Raw genomic sequence first — 18,613 nt, 5'->3', positions numbered from 1 at the left:
TGTATTTTTATTTAAGTAAATAAGAAAAACATGAACAATCAAGAAATTGTGATTAATTTTGCGACAATTTAATGTTGCAGCACTACATCTACTCATTGTCGCCGGCAAAATTAGAAATAGATTTAATTTGGCGACGTCGACAATTGCAGTCCTGCAGCCAAGATGTCGTGCTGTCGTCAAAATAATTGTGTCCGTAAGAACGTGTGTATTTAAAATTTGAGAGATGCTGCTTATCGCTTGTTGTCGTCAAAGTGTTCCGAGCTTAACTCTCCGAAATTTGGTTACTGGCAAGTTACAGGATGTTTTTTGCTGGAGAATATGAAAACAACTATTCTTTTGAACACATTTCAAGAGTGGTTGTATATTTTTTGCTAACGTTGTGCTTAATTCGCTATATTCAAGGATGGCTTGAGAATTTGGTGAATCGAGAAGAAAACACGTTTTCTCACTGCAAATTCACAGCTGTCAACTCATTGTTCTTCGCCATATTCTTTGTTTACCCGTTGCCACAAATGTCATTCTGCGGGAATGCGCAATCTTGTATTCTATCGTTCTTGCCCGTAATTCTCTCAATGATCCCATTCTTCTTTTTGCTGATAATTATCGGCTAGAAAAGTAAACAAGTCACTCCGAAACACTTCATTTTTAGAGTTTTTTCACTTCGCTCGAAAATAAGTAAACGGCAGCACTGCATAGCGCTTCTTGTTCTATGGGCGCCATCTGTATTTGAGAATATTTCGCACAAGCCTGACTATTAAACCAACCATGTACTTGTCAAATATTTCAGCACTCTTCTTCTTCTTGTATGTATACCATGCTTTTTCAATGCTGGGCATGTGTTCTTAGACATTAATATCGTGCAACAGAAAGCAGAAATTAAGGTTAGTTCAAATTTATAAGAAATTGGCTGAAGCAAAGTAAGAAAAAAGAGAAGTAATTAAAAAAATCGCCAATTATGGATGGCTCTGGAAATAATCGTTATGAACTTTTGTTCATGGACGATGATATTAGTGATCCATTAGATAATATTGCGATCAAGTCTAAAAAACAGGTTAAAACTGCTGGTGGCAGTGGGGGTAGTGCACCCCTCGCAAAGTCATCGAATAAACAAAATGTCGACAGTGTTCCAAGGACACAATCGAGCAAGAAACCTAACCAAGCCGAGAAAGAGAATAAGCCATCAGCCCTGAACAAAAACGAGGTGAATAAGAAATCGACGGCGGGTACTGCTGCAGATAGAACTAACAAGCAAGGAGGGCCAGTTGCCAATGCAAATCGGAAGCGCACTGGACCCGCTAGTGATGGCGGTCAAGGTGGACAACAGCAACAGGGCACGAGAAACTTAAATTTTAGACAGCAAAACGGCGAAACTCGCGAACAACGCAATAATCGACGCAATGTCCGGGAAAATGGATTCACGGGTAATTTTGGTATGCAAATTGAAGGTGGATCATCGCAGCAGCAACCACGCCAATTTCGGGAACGAGAAAACCGTGGCCCACCACGTAACCGCAATTTCGAAGGTGGTAACCGAGGCGGTAAGCGTGAATTCGACCGACAATCAGGCTCCGATAAAACTGGTAAGCAGAAAACACATCCATACGTATGTATAATTATTTAAGCTTTTGTATGTATTGGTGTTAATCAAAATCATGGAACACAAACATACGTGCATGCATATTCACAACTTCGACGGGATGAACAATGTCAAAACGTGCCAAATGTCAAAGATTTCATGAAGTAGATTAGGAAACTTTTAAATAAACCTAAAAGGAAAAAAAACGATAGGAGATGAACGAAATTTTGTGTTTTTCCGGCGTTTGCATTTGCTGGATGTTAAAATAACAAAAAACAAAAGTCAAAAGAATGCCAGTTGGAAACCCCACAGTGTAATAGTGTTTATTACATTATGGGAAAACTAAGGGCTGGTTTCTCCATCTCAACTTAACTTAGTTAGCCAATTTTCTTGACTTAGTCATGACCAAGCTGTGTAAAACGTAGGCTAACTTTTGACTTAAGTCCAAAAAGTGGCTAAACTAAGTTGAGTTGAGTTGGAGAAACCAGCCCTAAATATTACGTGTTTGATTGAAAACAAAATTAAACAATTTCAGGTGTGAAAGCTATTGACAAACGTGACGGTGCTGGAGCACATAATTGGGGATCCGTAAAAGAAGCTATCGACGATGTTAATAAGAGCGATGTTGAAGCTGGCAATGTCACTGATAAGGCTGAAGAATCCGGCAATGAGCAGGCAGACCAGGCACCGGTCGAAGAAGAAACCAAAGAATTGACGCTGGACGAATGGAAGGCGCAAAAACAACAACGAGTAAAGCCAACTTTCAATATTCGCAAAGCTGGAGAAGGTAAGCAGCAAAACAAAAATGTTTCTACAAAACCATTTTACTTACTAAGAATTCACACTATAGGTGAAGACACAACTCAATGGAAGAAAATGGTAGTTCTAAACAACAATAAGAAAAAGGACAATGAAAGCGAAGAGGAACTTGAATACGATCCTGCCATGTATCCGCAGAGAGTTGGACGCCAACAACGTGTCCTCGACATACAATTTAATTTCAATGACGGGCGCCGTGGTCCTGGTTTTGGTGGACGTGGGCGTGGCCGCGGACCTCGTCCAGGAGCTGGCGTTCCCAACACCAACACCAACTTTAATAATGCTACTGAACGCCCAGTCGCTGGTGGACGTGGGGTTATTACTGGCCGAGGCGGAAAACGCAATTTTGGTTTCAGACAGCAAAATATTGCACCGAAAGTCAACGACGAACGTCAATTCCCAACATTGGCTTAAAAGTTCTGTACATTTGACGCAGGCGCATTATCAAAAACAAAAAAAGAACTATTTAAACGAATGAAAATAAACAAGCAAGTAATAAAGGAATCAAGAATTACGATTAGTTTGAAGCTTTCTCAAACTCAAAGACTATATAAATAGTAAAATATAAAAATACAATTAATGAATTATCACAAGCTATTCTGTTTTCGTTACCAGTCTGTTGGATTTATACATTGAAATATAAATATATTATCCTCTAACACTAAATAACAGATCAAAACGCCGCCCAATAACAACAGCGTCAAAGCGTATAAATAAGGAACATCAGAGGAAATTGCTTTCAGATGAAAGGGTTTAAACCAATAACTTCAAGAGCCACACTAGCATAGCCAATGCAACAGCACTTGTGGTACATATTTATAAAGTCTAGTACTCCCACTGCTAAAATAATGTGTATATTTTTGTTTTTCCTTAAATTTAAAATTTTGTTTATTACAAAATGATACCGAATGTGGGAGTCACTCACTTTCCAATTATTTCCAAAACTACTTCGAGTTTTGCAAAATTATAGCAGTTAAAATTTAAAAAATAATATGAATAAACTAACAATACACGAACTTCATTAAGCAGTTCGTATTGAACGAAATTAGAAGCCAGCGAAAACTATTTGATGTCATCACATGAATGAAATCCATAGAACGAAGCAAATATCCATCATCATCACTCTCATGCCAAGCAAATATCATTTTATTGTAACTCTCTTAATTGTATTAACAAAATAATTTAAAGGCAAATAAAAGTTCACACTACTATTAAAGAAAAAGCCAATTTAATATACTTAAGGGTATAGGTATGACATGTTGAACAATAATTGCGTTTGCAACGAAATATTTTTAGAAAGCTATTAAATAATATCTATATTTATATGTAGTTCAAGCATTTTACACAATTTTAAGTTTTAAATACAGATTTTAATTACATACATATATTTGGAAACTAAGAATGAAAATTACCCAAATGAAAACTGCTTACAATTCAGCCCTATTCTGCATTTCGACTCGAATCGAAATGTTCTCCGTTTGGCAACTTTGGTATTCTGTGTTCCGTTTCCTTTCGATCCATCTTCGAAATTTACGATTATACCTATTCTACATTTCGATCGGAGTTCCGTTTTTCTAGGTTGCAAATTTGTTGACGGAGAACGTTTCGATTGTTATTTTCGTGGGTTTAAATAATAAAATTTATAAAAAAATAAGTAAAATATACTGTGCATGATTGTAAGTCATCATAAATGAATTTTCTCGATTTCTGTGTTTTCGCGAGCGGTAATACGGGCAATACGAAAAATTGGCTCAAATATTAGGAGCCAAAGGGGATATTGTGCGAGGTTTTCAAAGAGGAAGCACAGGCGTTTTTGTTTTCATTATCTATAAATAAGACTGTGAAATGCAAATACAATTTATTCTTTGTATATCAAATTAATAGAAGTATGTACATACATACATTAGGGTGAGTAAAAAAAAAATAAAGTATTTTTTTTGGATCCGACACACGAAAACTAGTACCTAGGTACCTCTAGAAAGTACTTACCAAACCTGAGCTCTTAATATTAACGGGAAGATTATGCTCGTCATAGTTTTCCATTTTCAATTTAGTCTCATATAACAATGGTCATATCTTATCACCAATAGATTGTTAAACCAGTTGCGTCGTCAATATTTATAGGAAATTGAACGCTCTACAAAAATGGTTTCACATATATTTTTTTCATTAATCTAACCACTTAAAAGATATTCAAGGTCAAAGATTGAAGTATTTTAAGGAAAATAATTTTTTTTTGTTTTGAATTTTGTAACTTACTAAAAAATAATTATTGCCAAATGAGTTTCAATTATTTCTATAGGGAATTAAATGCTCTACAAAAAAGGTCTCATGTAGTTTTACTGTACTGATTTTAATAGTTTTAATAAATATCTCCAATTTATCCATTTAATTAATGAATTTTGAGATAATTTATGATCTATTTCAGAAAAAGAAGGTTTTTATTTAAGGAATATCATCAAACTTATCAGCAGAAAAAAAATCTATTTCGCCATATGAAATTTTATAATTCAATACAGTACTGATACAAAAATATATTTTTTCTTTTGATAAAAATTGATACTCAAATTCTCATGAATATTTTCAAAATTCATAAATTGAAAATATTTATTGAAAAACCATTAAAATCAGGCATTGGGATTCTACTGCAAATATCTTATAAATGGTTAGAGTAATCGATTAACTACATCAGACCTTTTTTTGTAGAGCGTTTAATTTCCTATAGAAATAATTGAAACTCATATGAAAATATTTTTAAGTAAGTTACAAAATTCAAAACAAACAGTTATTTTCCTTAAAATACGTTACAAAATTCAAAACAAACAGTTATTTTCCTTAAAATACTTCAATCTTTGGCCTTAAATATCTTTTAAATGTTTAGATTAACCAAAAGAGTATATTAGACCATTTTTGTGGAGCGTTCAATTTCCTATAAATATTGACGATGCTACTGGTTTAACGATCTATTGGTGATAAGATATGACCTTTTTTATATGAGACTAAATTGAAAATGGAAAACTATGATGAGCATAATGTCCCCGTTAATATTAAGAGCTAAGATTTGGTATGTACTTTCTAGAGGTACTTGGTAGAGGTATACGCCGCCGCGCCACGCCGTCGCCGCCGCCGTTTTTTGTCATTCCTCACGCGCCGCCGCCGAGTTACGAAAATATCGGCGTGGCGGCGGCGGCGTTCGGCGCCTAAGGAATTTTGTACAAAATTTTCATGATGTACAGTATCGGTCATATCTATAGCACGCCATTTCAAAGTGATATTGTGTGCCACTTATGTTTATTTATTTATTTTTAAGAATTTTCAATTAAAATTTAATTCATTCTCGGACAAACCCCATAAATATCCAAGTTCAACAATTTGTAGAAAACTACAAAAAAGTGTAACAAATTTTAACTTAAATTTCAAACTTTTTTCTCGGAAGTGATAGAATTTTTTTTTGTACACAGTTTTTAGCCCCTGCAATTTTAGTCTGATAATATGCAAATTTTAAGTGGCTACGAATTACCGTTAATTTTTTAGAATTTTTTTTGTCGCATTGGCTTCCATATAATAAATAAACTCAATTTATTTGTATATGGAAGAAAACCGCAACATCCTTGGCGAAAAAAATTCTAAAAAATCAGCGGTAACTTTTAGCCACCTGAAACTTGCACATTATCAGACTAAAATTGATTGGGCTATAAAACTGTGTATTCAGAAAAATTCAAACACTTCCGAGAAAAAAGTTTGAAATTTAGTGAAAATTTGTTGCACTTTTTTGTAGTTTTCTATAAGTTTTTAAACTTGGGTTTTTATGGGTTTTGATAGAGAAAGAACTGTATTTTAATTGAAAATTCTTAAAAATAAATAAATAAACATAAGTGGCACACAATATCACTTTGAATTGGCGTGCTATAGATATGACCGATACTGTATGTACATTGAATACATCGTTTGAAGGAACTAAATACTACTTGTATAAAAACACAATTTTACGAAATGAAAATTACATTTATAAATTAGATTTTTTGCATAATTTGGGCCACTGGACAAGAATAAGATCTCCTTTATTTTTCCAAAAATAGCGTAACTCAGAAAAAACATAGGTAACATATTTTTCGACGAAAGCGTTTATTACAGTTAAATTGGGGTCGAATACTGGTAATCTAATGATTTTTTTCCGCAGTAGACAATTCTTTTCAATACTACAACAATACTACTTTTTTATACACCTGCTACAACAACAACAAAGTAATAACACATCAAAAACTTTAATGCCAATATCTCAGAAAGCAGTTTTAATAGAAGCCCTTTGCATCGAACTCCTCGATTATTGCAGATAACACAAAGATAATATTTTAGTATTTTAAACAAACACGTTTTTTGCTAATATTTACATTCGTAAATTATTTTATTCTGGGGTCCCACATACGTATACAAGTACTAGGTGGCTATGTGAAAATTACGTTAGCATTCCTTAGTGATGGTCTAACCCCAGGAAGGTTTTGCTCCATCGCATCGCAATGTTTTCTACACAGGGTTGAAGTTATTTATTGAGAGCGACATAAATTACCCCAATAACTAAACTTCTAAAATTTTTTTATTTGTTTAAATTTAAATATGTAGTACATACGGATCTGTAGAGAACATAGAGATCCGTGTATGTATGTATGTATGTATATACCTCAGACCTTCTTCTGTTCGCCCATCAATCAGCGCCAGACACTCAACATTCTAATTCAAGTGGAAGTAACAATATTTAAATTTAAAACTAATTCAATAATGAAATAAATAGAATTATAATAATAGAATAATTGGCATGGCGAACGCCTAACGCTGACGAGTTGAAATGATAAGATTAGTAGCCTCATGGCTCTTTGAAATCTACCTTATGAGCAGTAGCGCCGGCGTTTCCAGATGCGCCGGCGTCGCCGCCGCCGCCAAATATTTTTGAAGTTGACCACGCCGCCGCCGCAAAGCCTGTCGGCGTAAACCTCTAGTACCTAGGAACTAGTTTTCGTGTGTCGGATCAAAAAAAAACTTGATTTTTTTTACCCACCCTAACATACATACATACATAAAATGTGAAGTTACATAAAAAAGATGCTTTTATTATTGCACTCGTTTTTACTAACTTTTTAAAAAGAGGTGCGTATGTTGTCGAATTCGAATTTGCTATGGAGCTTTGTTCTTCTCCTCCTCCTGACGGCTTTCTTCAAAGTGGAATTCATTTGCGTTCAAATCTTCCACTCTGTAGTAAATGCAAATGTTGTGGAGTGCTCAAACACTGGCTTTGAGCGATGAGTAATAGAGTTCATGATGAATTTAGGACTTTTCACTCATCTGAGAAAGATCAAACATGATGTTTTCTCTCTTCCTCTTCCTCTTTCGACTCGATCGTAACGCAGAATACCTAAGTTAGATTCTTGCGGAGCGGACTGCGGCAACGTAATCGAAATGCAGAATAGGGCTGATTGTATGGAAATACATACGTACAGCCAACATTACAAGGTAAAATCATTGAGAGGCAGTCTGACGTTTGCCAGCAATATAATTTTAAAATTTGAACTCAAGCTCACACACACATTCTCATTTTTTAATCTTAAACAACAACAATTGTGAACAACTTAATTTTTTTTTATTTTCAATTTTATATGATTTTAATGTTTTTATCATGCATACAGCCATGGTCAACCAAATAGCACACACACCTTTACCCGAAAGCCAAATCCGCTAAAAAAATCGGCATGAAGATACTTTTTTTATACAAATTGCATGGTAACATCTTCCCTTGCATATTACCATGATACAAAAAGGTAGTTCCATTTCAAATTTTTTGACAAAAAATATGTTTTCAAGTTTCACTAATTGTACAAAATTATGAGCTACCTACATCGACCAACTCTTAAACTATTCGGACGTGTTCATACAAGTGTTCTTAGCTCGCGTAATAACAATACCAAATAACCCGTTATCATATTTCGCTTTTGTGCACTTTAGTGGAGCATCAGCATAACAACCACTTTGTAAACAAGGAACCGCTACAACATACCAACAAACAAAATGCCAACACAACCAGAGCCACCTGACAAATCAACAAACAGATTCGCAATACTAAGCCAATTTGACGACACCGATTACACATTTCCCACACTTACACATAAACAAACACCACTTAACCAACCCAAATACATAACAATTACAGCAGCCAACAATGAACTACAAAAACTAAGCCCATTCGTAATAAAAAGAGCAATAGACTCAATATCAACTCAAATAGAAAACGTAAAGCAACTCAAAGACGGATCATTGCTTATACTGACACTTAACTCAAGAGTAGCTGAGCGGTTTTTAAAAGTGAAAACACTCGGTAATCTATGCCCGGTGACAGTCAAATACCAAGACAATCTAAACACAATAAACGGAGTAACTTATGCGCCCTGCCTAAATTTTGTAAGCGACGAGGAAATCATACAAGAATTAAAAAGTCAAGGCGTAAGAAACGTATACAAATTCACACGCACATTTGAAGGCAAAGCAACTCCTACTGGAAAAATTGTATTATCTTTCGATCTTTACCACCTACCCAAAGACATTGATATGGCATGGTACAAAGTTAAAGTCACACCGTACTACCCTACCCCTATGCGTTGCAAAAACTGCCAGCTCTTGGGGCACACAAAAACACGGTGTACTAATCCTGCCACGTGTGAAGGCTGCAACCTTCCACCTCACTCCCCAACTGACTGTTCGCGCAAACAATGCGCAAATTGTGGCAACAACCACGCATCATCAGACAAAGATTGCCCTAGATTCAAACAAACCCAAGAAATCCTAAAAATAAAGACAACTGCTAAATGCTCAATGGGAGAAGCACGTCGTAAATACAATGAAAAAAACGAACCACAAAGAATCCCAAAACATACTTACTTAGACATCACCAAAGGAAACAAACAAACATCCACCAACAAGCCACCACCAACGCCTCCAACAGAAACCACAAGCATTGCTAAACGCCCCGCTTCATCCCCACCGACTAAAATTAATCAAAACAAATTACAAAAAACCCAAATATCGCCCAAAAAAACTAACCTAAGCAGCACTAGTAACACAACAACAATTAAAAAATCCATTTCAAACAAACTCTCTGATCACTATGATAATTCACAAACCTCAACTTCACAACTCACCAACAACTTACCTGAAAACAATAATACTATCTCACCATGCACCAAAATAACTCAAGAGCTACTAAATAAAAATGAATATTATATGGCCCTTTCTGACTCCGAAGAAGAACCTAAATTATAATTAATCAATAAACAAATAACGGCAAATAACAAATAAATACAACAAAGCATATAAACTAATAAATAAAACATGAATTTCAAAATATTACAGTGGAATATAAAAGGATTCTTTAACAACATCAATGAGCTTAACCTCGTAATTAAAGAAGAAAATCCACCCTTCATATCACTGCAAGAAACACATTGCAAACACAACTTCAACCCATATCCCCCAAAAGGATACTTAAGCCATTTTCTAAACTCATCAACAATTACAACAGCCAAACAAGGAATAGGGGTGCTTATTAAAGCTAATATTCCCCACAAAATAATTTCATTAAACACCGACCTACAAATAATAGCGATCGAAGTCAACCTTAATATAAAATTTACAATAATATCATGCTATCTTCCACCAAACTTACAGATTCCTACCAAAGAAATAATGGATACACTCGCCTTAATTCAAACACCAATAATCTTTTTAGGAGATTTTAACAGCTGGAATCCTTTGTGGGGTTCCCCAACATACAACAATCGAGGCAAAATAATAGAACACATAATCAACCAATCGGACCTTTTCTTAATAAACGACGGTAGACCAACCCACTTTTCAACGCACGGGACACTGACCCATGTAGACATTACATGCTGCTCAGCTAGCTTGCTCCCGATCATCAAATGGAATATCTTAGAGGATCTTTATCACAGCGACCATTTCCCGATAATCACCACAATCAATTTGACACACAACACCGAAAAACACCACACTGAAAAGAAATTTCTACTCAACTTTGCTGATTGGGCAAAATTCAGTCAATCCGTCGAAGAGGAAATTTCGGAGAGACCGATTTCTGTAAACATTAATCAAGAAGCAAATAATATTACAAAGGCAATTCGTGTAGCAGCCAACCTTTGGATCCCTCAATCCTCTCAGAAGACCAGAACCCATGTCCCCTGGTGGAACCAGACTTTAGCAAATCTCCGCAACCAAAAAATGACAACATGGCACCTTTTTCGAAAATCTCCAACAGAACAGAATCTTCTTGAATACAAAAAACGTAATGCTATCTTCCGCAGGGAAATGAAGCAAACAAAAAAATCTAGCTTCGAAAATTTTGCAAAAAGCATAAACATAAACTCATCATCGCAGGAATTATGGAACAAAGTGCGGAGGCTAACAAATCAAAATACACAAACGTCAATAGCAGCAATTCAAACACCACAAGGAACAACAACGGAAACGCGAACAATAGCCCACCTCTTTGCTCACAACTGGTCTCAATGCTCGAACGACAACAATTTTCCTAATCAATTCAACCAGGCAAAAAAATCAAATATAGCGCCAAACCAAACCACTAATCCAACAGCAATGAAAATGGAAGTGCATATTTCCATGGATGAAATGTATTCTACCCTAAAAAGTACTAAAGGAAAAACACCAGGTTTTGATCGCATCTCATACAGCATGATTAAACACTTGAACTTATCCACAAAAACGAGACTTTTGACACTGTACAATAATATTTTCCAATCAGGCATTATTCCCCAAAACTGGAAAGCGGCAACCATCATCCCTATCCCAAAACCTCAGAAAGACCTCAACCTTCTCGGATCCTACAGACCCATCTCGCTAATTTCGTGCCTGTCGAAATTAGTAGAAAAAATAGTCGCGACACGTCTAGTCTGGTTTACAGAGGCAAAAAGGCTCATCTCATCCAACCAGGTCGGTTTTCGACCAGGAAGAGGATGTACGGATGCCCTGCTACACATCGACTACAATGTGGCAAAAACGCTATCAGCCCATAACCACATTTCAATATTATCACTAGACTTCGAAAAAGCGTTCGACAGAATAGGAGCTCACGTCATTCTAGAGAAACTAAATCAGTGGGGAGTTGGACCCAAGATCTTCAATTTTGTAAAATCATTCCTCCAAAATAGAAAATTCCGAGTCAGGGTAAACGGTATTTACTCCAAATTATATCTTTAACGAATGGTATTCCCCAAGGATCACCGCTTTCAGTACTCCTCTTTTCAATCGCGTTTAACGAAATAAGCACTATAATACAGAAACACAAGCTTTGTTAACCACTGTATCTATGCCGACGATTTATTTATACTGTGCAACAAAAAGAACAATAGCGAGTCAAATAAAATTTTAAGAAATATTCTGAAAGAAATTGATGACTGGACCTTAAGATCAGGTGCGAAAATTTCCCTCGAAAAAACAAAAAAACTTCATATTTGTAAAAAACTAAAATGCGATTCCAATAGTCACTCAATAGAATTGAAGCAACAAATTATCGAGAATGTGGATGAACTGCGAATACTAGGTTTAATATTCACAAAAAACTACACATGGAAACGGCATCTTTTAAAACTAAAGAGGGATCTACTCTCCAGACTTAGTTTAATATCGTATTTGTCATATAAAGGATATGTCCACATAAACACACTCATACACATCACAAAAACTATAATCCTGCCAATGTACCACAAGGCGATCAGAACCAGCCTATTCGCTTTTCGCACCACCACGACAAATAACCTCTTGTTGTTGTTGTTGTTGTAGCGGCTACAACAACCCCGCCCAGATCGGTTGGTATCTCAGTCGTTGTCGTCAAGTTCCACTAACGGCAACCCTAGGAAGCGTGCAGCTTCTGCGGGGTTTGCCCATAGGGACAAGGCCGTTAGGGTTGTCGGGTTTTCCGGGCATGCGAAGAGATGTTTCGAGTCATGTGGGGTCTCTCCGCATGCCGGACATTCGTTCGGCACATCCTCATTCAACCTACTCAAGTAGGAGTTCAACCTGCTGCAGTAGCCGGAGCGAAGTTGTGCGAGTGTAGTGCGTGTCTCCCGAGGCAGATGAAGCTCCGTCTCGTCTATGTACAAATAACCTCTTCATTGAATCTGGCTTGCCCACACTAGAGGAACATATACAGAATGTCAACACTAGCTTAATACCAAAAGTTTTATTTTTAAATACATCTATAATATCCGAAGACGTAAAAAAACTGGTACTATCCAAACGAACATTCAATGTTAATCCTTCACTGCTCCGAATTATCAAACTATGCAACAAGTACAACTTGGAAGTAAAACCACATAGACTACGAAGTTACAACCCACCGTGGACTCTTGACAGCCAATGTTGCGATAGAACACTACACACCCACAAAAAAGATAACACCCCAAATTCAATATTCAAACAAATCTTCCTCGAAAAGGCGAACACTTACAATAAGAGCGGCTGGCAAATTATCTTTACTGATGGGTCTAAAACACAAAATAGCGATGCTTTCAGTATAACATCGGAAACAGGCTCCTGCATTAGCATGAAATCAATGTTCCCTTTCTCTTCAGTCTTCTCGGCAGAAGCAGCAGCTATACACGAAGCTATAGTATTTTCCCTTCACAAAAAAACAAAAACTGTGATATGTTCAGACAGTCTATCGGTGTTACAGGCAGTTAGAAATTAACAATTAACAATTAATCAAATAAGAGATATGTTAATAAAAAACAAGAAAACGCTTAAGCTCCTATGGGTTCCAGGACACGCAGAAATTGACGGTAACACCTACGCCGATGAAGCTGCAAAATTTGCTTGCAATGCACCAATAATACGCACCCCAAAAATCGAAAAGCTTGACATAAAACGCCATATCAAAACGCTTATAATACACGAAACACGCCAACTGCGTAGCAGCCACAAACATTATCACTATACTAACATTAACAAAGATGGAACTCCTCCACAATACCCAACAAATATACATGGTTTCAAAACCAGAATCTTTTCACGATTGCGTCTCGGGCACACCACACAAACCCACGAATATATCTTGAAAAAGGAAAATCAACCAATCTGCATCACCTGTAACACAATCCAAACATTAGACCACATCCTCAACAATTGCCAAAAATACTACAACACAAAAAAAAGCAGTATTTAACACAGAATATAAACGACGTCCTAGCTACCCCTAGCTTTGCTAATATTGAAAAAATCGCCAAATTTATCAAAGATATAGAAATGACAATCTAATAAACACAACCTTAAACAACAGTAAATTCAGAGCTGATGGTCTCGGCAGCCAATGCTCAAATAGATCATTTAGTGCTGGTATTCATACCAGCTTCGAAATAATAATAATAATAATAATATGAGCTACCTTACCACATTGATAGCAATCAAACAATACATCAGAGGATTTAATGTTGTGCGTGGGAAATGTTGGGTTATTTGTATAATGATTATTTTCGAAAAGAAAAATTAAACTCGTGTTAGGCCATCAGCAGTATTTTTGCGCAAAATCCACCTCCAATTTTACAAAAAAGTGCACATTTCAAACCGCATTCTTTTTTTTTTTAATAAACGCTTAATCCTTTGACTAGACGTATATGTTAACGGGTTCCTGTCCAATGAATCACATGTGATTCATGGGAACAGTTTTTTACCTTGTCTCACAAGTCCATGCATCATATATGAGCAAAATCAATGCTGACTTCAGACACATATTTCTATGTATTTGCAAAAAATATAGTGTTTTTGTGTGGAAACATACAAAACAGTTGTGGATTGAATATGATACATAGGACGTACCTTATCGAAAACTATTTCCCACCCTTATGTATAATAAATGAGATTTTAAATATTTTATTTTTTTTGCATAAGGGCATATTATCTCATGTGGATAATTCTTGTCCCAAATACATATGTAGTTGCGACCCTATATTTATTTATATATAAATTTCTTAGCAGCAACATCTGTATCAGAACAGCCCGAGAATCCAAAAAATTGGTACTGTTACAAGCAGGGACCAAAAATAACTGTTATCTCGAATTTACAAATTGAAAACGTTGCCTGAATTCTGAAATTTAACGAAAACGTTGTTTCATAACAGTTAATAGATGAGAAATATTTGTTCCGTTGCTGATAAGAGTTATTTCACAACGTTTATTTTTTACGTTGCTCGATAACGGTTATTGCCCAACTTTTATTTTTTACGTTGCTTGATAACAGTTATTGCCCGACGTTTATTTTTACGTTATCTGATAATAGTTATTTCACTCTCTCACTTTTATTTCATCATCTTTATCTTATTCTCCATCCCCATCTTCACCAATATCCTAATCTTACGTTTATCAGACAACGTAAAAAATAAACGTTGTAAAATAACTCTTATCCAGCAACGTAAAAAAATAAACGTTGGGAAATAACTCTTATCGGCAACGGAAAAAATACTTCTCCTGCATAACAGTTATCAGGCAACGTAAAAAGTAAACGTTGGGTTATAACTCTTATCGACGAAATAAGATATTTCTCATCTAATAACTGTTATGGTGCAACGTTTTTGCTATAAAACTTATAACTGTTATGTCCCTGGTTACAAGTAACTCCACCTCCTCCCTCTTCCACGGATAACGGTACATCGTTTAGAGCAGTGATTCCCAAAGTGGTCCAAGTGGACCCCCAAGGGTCCACGGGAGACTCGACGGGGGTCTACGTTGGCGTTAAAAAAATATGGGGGTCCACGAGTTGTAAGTGGGGGTCCACGAAAATGTATCTGGTTTCGATAGCAAAGAATAAAAATGGTTGCTTGATAGCCCCTTTATTTAACTAAATTTGTTTGACTTACTGTCACTTTGTGTCTTCATACGTAGGGAAGGAAGCCTTAAAGGCCACTTGCAGACTTAAAAGAATTGAATGTTGGTATAACACTGAGAGAAGCGAGGCGGAAATTGCTGGCGGCAGAGATTTGAGCACTTGTGTCTATAATGCTATAATGCTGAGTTCCCTGAGGGGGAATACTGGTTTAATTCCAGCACTGAGCCCAAACTCCCACACTGACTCTGGGCCAGGATCTGGGATCTTTTTCGAAGTTAATGAGGATAAACTTCACTTCGGTCTTCCAGCTGAAGTATTTACAATCCTCAAAGCCATAGACTACGTGGTGGAAAAAAGTGGAGGGAAAGGAGTTTACGTGTCTGCACTAAATTATGTTGGCAAACATAACCGTCTCGCTTTACTCTGGGTGCCAGGTCACTCGGGAGAGCCTGTTTTTTAAAAACTTGCAAGTGTGTAGTCACATTATTTTAATAAATAGAACGCCACTCCGAATTCAGTTTTGGAACTCACCCACGATGCCACTTTTCACCGTTACATCTAACCTTCACATTTTTCGATGAGTTTGGAAATATGTTAGAAAGGGCAGCAGGGGGTCCACCGAAACCAGTAATGTTTTGAAAGGGGTCTACAAGAAAAGCAAGTTTGGGAACCTCTGGTTTAGAGGATTAAAAATATTTTGCGTCAGCAATTATTCAACAAACTGCATTAGATCGTATTACGTTTACTATCCTCGGAAAAGCAAACAACTTTATTTTCAAACCTTTGCGCAGGTGTACCGAATTCTTGCAGTTTGGAAACGCGCAAGAATTTTCTTTTAATACCGTGATCCAACTTCACTAACTTAATTTTTTTTTACTTTTTCAAGAAACAAAAATTTTGCCGCTAGTGAATCTGGTAGCATGATTTAACATAGTTAAATGTCATAAACTTGTTAAAAGTCAAGTGGTCGGCAACCTCAACGAATGTCAATAAATGAAACTAACCATGGTTCATGCACGATACAAAAAAGGAGGTAGTTACAATCATTGTATAAGCTTACAAGTATGGAATGCGCCATTTTGTTTGTTTACATTCGAAAATAGCTGAGATCACCTGATATCTAATTCCCTCATTCTCCGCACAGTGTTATATTCAAGTTTCAGAAAAAACTTTAAAATCTAAATTGAGAAATATTTTAGAAACATGTGGTTTGGTTCATTTGAATTGATTAAATAAGAAATTGAAAATACATGCCAAGTCTTGCATTTCCAATAATAACGATAAATGTGTATGTTCCAGAGAATAATTTGAAATATTTGTGAAACTTATCGTTTTGCGAAAACGAAAACAAACTTAAGAATTTGAGTGTATTATTTCTAGTAAGTAAGAGTAAATAAATCTAACTTTCAAGATTGAAAGCCAAAATTTCGAAATTTATATCAAAATCAGATATTTTTATACTTTAGGTTGCACCATTTACAAAAATCAAATCAGAGGTTAATTTTCTTCAAAATTGACAAGACTGAATTTCGTAGTCTATTTTCTTTTTTGCATTATTTAAACGGTCAGTGGAGAGAACAATTAGTCGTCATTGTAAAAGTGTAATTTTTTAGTTTTTTGTGCAAGTACTAAATATTTTATTATATATTGAAGCAAAGCATATATTAATGTCACGCCCGTCACAAAATACACAAAATAGTTATTTTTTGAAAGAAAACACATCTTGGACAGTGTAAAAAAGCTGACGAAAGTAACGCTATGACATAGGCGAATATGTGCGAATTGCTTTCAAGTGTTTATATGCTCTTATTTTCGTAAAAAGAACAGATTATGTTGGTCACGCCCGTCACATGTCACTCCCGTCACAATTTAAAGTTTGACAAATATCAATAAATTCGGCCAGGGACTGCTACCGTTACTTATCTGCTAATCTGAAATGTGTCATATATCTGTTTGTGATCAGCAATGATAATGATCATAAAGATATCCTTCCCACGACAGCCGGTTCTACGTACCGGAATGACTCGGGTTTTACCCGACCAAGGGCTGTTGTTTCGGCGATCTAACCCCGTTTAGGTCGGCGAAGTATCTCAGAAGTTGTTCGTCCATAGGGCTACATTCACTACGTATTCTTCTACTCAGGGCCGGCATCGAGTCAAACCCAGGGCCAGAAATCTACACCTGCTGTGTATGCCGGAGACGACTACACCACAACTCCACCTCAGTCAAGTGTAATGCCTGCGAGGGGTGGAGTCACCTTAGAGTCTGCTCAGGACTACGGACACACCGACAGTGGATCACGTCGTACGTGGCCCCCCGTTGCTCAAACAGAGCAGCCTCCACGGCTAACCTCAGTCCACCCGAGCAGCCACATACAGTCACCACAACACAACAACATATTAACATCACATACCACACCACAGCCCCGACAGACCACATAACACACACAACCGCACCACCACCCACACGCCGCCGCCAACTGGTTCCCTTACAATCTGCACGGTATGTCAGACCAGGATATTCCGTAATGTGACTTCAGTCAAGTGCAACACCTGCCTTGGCTGGTGCCACTTTAGGGCATGCTCAGGTCTGCGGACCACGCGAGATTGGACTGGGAACTTCGAGGGCCCGGATTGCGCTGCTCGGTCGCAGACCTCAACTGCGACGCCTCCCGCCACCACCACAGGGCGGCAACCATCACAGCAGCGCACACAGCCAACGGCGGTAAGAACACACACATCCCTTACACCCCACATCACGACACATCTCCCGAACCACATGAAGCTCCTTCAATTTAACTGCAACGGGCTACAGAGCAAGATTGAGGAGATAACCGTCTTCATGTGTCGGCATGGTATATTGATAGTTGCGGTCCAAGAGACGAAGTTGCACAGCAATTCAACTTTGTTGAATTGCGCCGGGTACAACGTGCACCGTCGAGATCGCGAGCGAGATAATGGTGGTGGCTTAGCGTTCATCACGCACCACACCGTGCAGTATCGTCTTATCGAAGCAGACATCGACCGCAGGGATACCACCCTAGAATGTCAGGGCATTGCTATCCGGTCAGGCGATGTTGAGCTCGAAATATTTAACATATACATACCCCCTGTCACCTGCTGCCCGGCAGGATATCACCCTGATATAGGTGCGCTCCTCAGAGGTGAAAACCGTATGGTAGTTAAAGTCACCAATGCGCACCACGATCTTTGTCACTCAAGCCTGTCAAACGATCGTAGGGGAACAGACTTGGCTGAGCAGATAGACGATTCGACATTCTGCACAATGAACGACGACGCACCCACCAGGATTATGGGTAACTG

At 37.1% G+C, this 18,613-nt stretch overlaps 3 protein-coding genes across 3 annotated transcripts; all 3 read left to right on the top strand.

The window, feature by feature from the left end:
• Positions 1-752: 752 nt before the first annotated feature.
• LOC118752055 (plasminogen activator inhibitor 1 RNA-binding protein-like) lies at positions 753-3,484 on the top strand. The gene is made up of 3 exons (XM_036486904.1): positions 753-1,580; positions 2,112-2,363; positions 2,427-3,484. Exons 1-3 carry the CDS (start codon positions 956-958, stop codon positions 2,807-2,809), a joined length of 1,260 nt encoding a protein of 419 aa, XP_036342797.1. The 5' UTR covers positions 753-955; the 3' UTR covers positions 2,810-3,484.
• A 4,968-nt stretch (positions 3,485-8,452) lies between these two features.
• Positions 8,453-9,700, top strand: LOC118752052 (myb-like protein U). Its single transcript, XM_036486902.1, has one exon. It carries the CDS (start codon positions 8,453-8,455, stop codon positions 9,698-9,700), a length of 1,248 nt encoding a protein of 415 aa, XP_036342795.1.
• Positions 9,701-12,169: 2,469 nt separating this feature from the next.
• LOC118752053 lies at positions 12,170-13,271 on the top strand. The gene is made up of 2 exons (XM_036486903.1): positions 12,170-12,224; positions 12,574-13,271. Exons 1-2 carry the CDS (start codon positions 12,170-12,172, stop codon positions 13,158-13,160), a joined length of 642 nt encoding a protein of 213 aa, XP_036342796.1. The 3' UTR covers positions 13,161-13,271.
• Positions 13,272-18,613: the final 5,342 nt, after the last annotated feature.

The sequence above is a fragment of the Rhagoletis pomonella genome, unplaced genomic scaffold, assembly GCF_013731165.1.
Source record: "Rhagoletis pomonella isolate Grant_MI unplaced genomic scaffold, Rhpom_1.0 Rhpom_scaffold_01189, whole genome shotgun sequence".
Lineage (NCBI taxonomy): Eukaryota > Metazoa > Arthropoda > Insecta > Diptera > Tephritidae > Rhagoletis > Rhagoletis pomonella.
The sequence above is the reverse complement of the archived record's forward strand: the minus strand, read 5'-3'. Positions and strand labels throughout refer to the sequence as shown.